The 2698-nt window shown below is 42.6% G+C and overlaps 1 protein-coding gene across 1 annotated transcript in view; it reads right to left on the reverse strand.

Annotated features, from left to right (window-relative positions):
* Positions 1 to 2698, reverse strand: part of OTOA (otoancorin) — a 40537-nt gene that overhangs the window by 33676 nt on the left and 4163 nt on the right. The window contains 2 exon segments of the mRNA XM_009281598.1: positions 1545 to 1648; positions 1865 to 2100. Of these exon segments, the coding sequence (XP_009279873.1) occupies positions 1545 to 1648; positions 1865 to 2100 (340 nt within the window).

Here is a 2698-nt window from a genome sequence, read left to right on the forward strand (position 1 = left end):
GCTCACCCAGTGATCCAGCTGCAGGGGCTGCCTGACACCACGGGGAGAAGCGGTATGATGGAAAAGCCCTCTGCATTTCTGCAGGCACAACAGAGACACGGCGATGAGCTCTCTGTCACCAAAACCAGCAGAAATTCTTGGGAGGTGGCCCCGTAAGCACCACAAATATAAGGCTTCTTTCAAGTTTCTTTTCTTCTGAGCTTCAGTGAGGAAAATACTGCTTCTACAAGAGGGCTGATCCCTTTCCCAGGTGGTCCCAGTGCTACCCACATATAAAGTTTAAGTGAATAAATCAGACTATTGCAAGACTCTTCTGTTGTCCCGCACACCGTGCTGTGACCCGTGGTGTGCAGATATACTTGAGTATATAAACTTTAGACTTGGATGTTGGTAGCAGTCCAACTGTGCCTGCTCAGGGCTGATGGGTTCTCCAGTTCATACTACCAGAACTAGCTGGTAATCAGTCCACACCCAATGCTTTCAGGAGTGGATTCACCCTATCTGCACTGCTTCGCATTTGAAGCGGCAACCAGGACGTAAGAGAGGCATGGTAATTTCTCAGCCCCTCCTGAGCTGGGTGATCTTTTACAAACTGAGGGTTCTCTAATGTTTCAGACAGAACCCATGATGTCTGATGCTGTGGGATTTTCCCAGGACTGCTGAGTATCATCAGGCAAGTTCTGCATCTTTGCTTCCCCAGCAATGCACTGGCAGTAATACCACCTCATAGCAGTGTCATGAACTTCCCCTCTAGGACTTAATGAGTTACTCTGGTATTTGGAAATCGCAGAAGTCCCAGGAGCCAAATTTAGCTCCACCGAAGCAAGTGGGCATTTTGCCTTTGACTTCCATGGAAAGAGGAAGAACATACACATCTAATAGTCTAAAGTGCTCCCATGACAGCGCTGCTGGGATGTTCGGTGAAACCCAAGCACTGGCTCTGACGTGTCAGTGCCGCGGCCGCTTTACAGCCCCCTCGTGGAGCTGTCCTGCACTGTCCCAGCTGTGGCACATCTGTTTAAGACACATTAACAAGGCAAACAGATGTGGTAAAATGCATAAAATCAGAATGAATTAACTTTGTTTTTATCTTGTCCCTTTTCTGATCGAGTCAGTGCCATGTGCAGTAGAACTTTCACAACATCCTACATTTCTTTTGTATTTTTAAACAGTGCATTGGCTAACGTATTCTGAGACAGATCTATTTTTCTAGTCTGAATAGGAGGTCAGAAGCGAACAACACACCTGGGCAGAATACCTGACAATTGTATCCTATTTAAGTCTTAGAAAAAGGACTTGAGTACAGAGACTTTGCGAATAGCTCTGTGCAGAAGAGATGAAGAGCAAGCATCTTTGGAGAACCATTTGCTGTGAATAACAAACACATTATGTTTACTGTATTCTGGAGCAAAGGTATTCAAGACAGCTACTCTTGAACAGGCCTGTGTTAAATTTGGGAAACAACTCAATACAACAGATAGGCCTTTTGCTGACTGTTTTTCTCTTATGATAAGCAAGAAGAAAGTACTTTGTACATAACATACCACTCATGTTACAGGATTTTTGTAGAATCTGCTCCATCCAGCCATACAGAGCTCTCTGTGTTTTCGCTGAGGTTTTGTCATAGAGGTCCTTGAATACTGTTGATCTAAGTGATACAAGGGCATGTTAGCTCACTAATGAGTTAACTATTTGGTTTTTTTAAATGACGCACATGGACAAATGTTTTTAGAAACAGCAACTCATAAGCAGAAAGCTATATCTGGAAAATAGACTGAGACCATATAGTAACCTCTTTTTAAAAGTATATATAGTCAGCAAATGCTACACAGTATTAATCATGTCTGGAAAATAAATGGCTTACAAGTTTCTGAAAGCATCCTCCTGCAGAACGTTTGGGAGGCTCCCAATGACATCAGGTTGGAGATAGTTCACTGCTGACACACGCAAAACTTGGCTTAGGATATCCACACAGTCCAAAGCACTCAGAGCCAGAAAGCACTTATCCAGTGTTACAAGGAACAAGGTCCTGTTTACTCCTGGGCTTTGAAAAATTCTCTCTCTAGTCTTGTCCCAATCAAGACTAATATTTCCCATTTCCTGCAAGCAACAAAGGGTTAAAAGAACGTCTCTTTGATTAATTCAATGTATTGTTCATTTTGAGGCCTGACAAGAAGCACTCTACAAAAAATATGGTGCTGTTCTTGTGAAAAATAGCTGCAAAATACTGTCTGGTTGCATTACTTCAGATAATTCCTTTCTGGCATTGGCCAGAGACCAGCTTGAATCTTTTGACAAAATCAAAATGAAAAACAGAAAAATAATCCAAATGGCTGAAGTTATAGTGTGTGCTCTCATGAAAGAATTAGTTACTTTGAAAATGAAAGACTATTGGAATTGAATGGTATTATTTAATACATAATTTAATATGTAGACATCTCTAGAATAGACCTTTCCCCATGCAGTATTTCTTGCAGCCGTTACTACAAACATGCTCTTCCAGAAGATGGGGCAACATCAAAGAACCAAGCCCAGGGAATAAAGTCACCCTGGTTGGGGATGGATTATTAGGTTGCTCTGTCTCACAAGTCGACGTGTCTAGGACAGCCTGTTCAGAGCTGATAGTCCCGTGCCTGGTGATTTGTTCATGCAATATTGTCAGACCTGGCAGAACTGGGTATGCCGTTTGAGAAGACAA

Source organism: Aptenodytes forsteri, unplaced genomic scaffold (assembly GCF_000699145.1).
Source record: "Aptenodytes forsteri isolate BGI_AS27 unplaced genomic scaffold, ASM69914v1 Scaffold84, whole genome shotgun sequence".
In the NCBI taxonomy this organism is placed as follows: Eukaryota; Metazoa; Chordata; class Aves; order Sphenisciformes; family Spheniscidae; genus Aptenodytes; species Aptenodytes forsteri.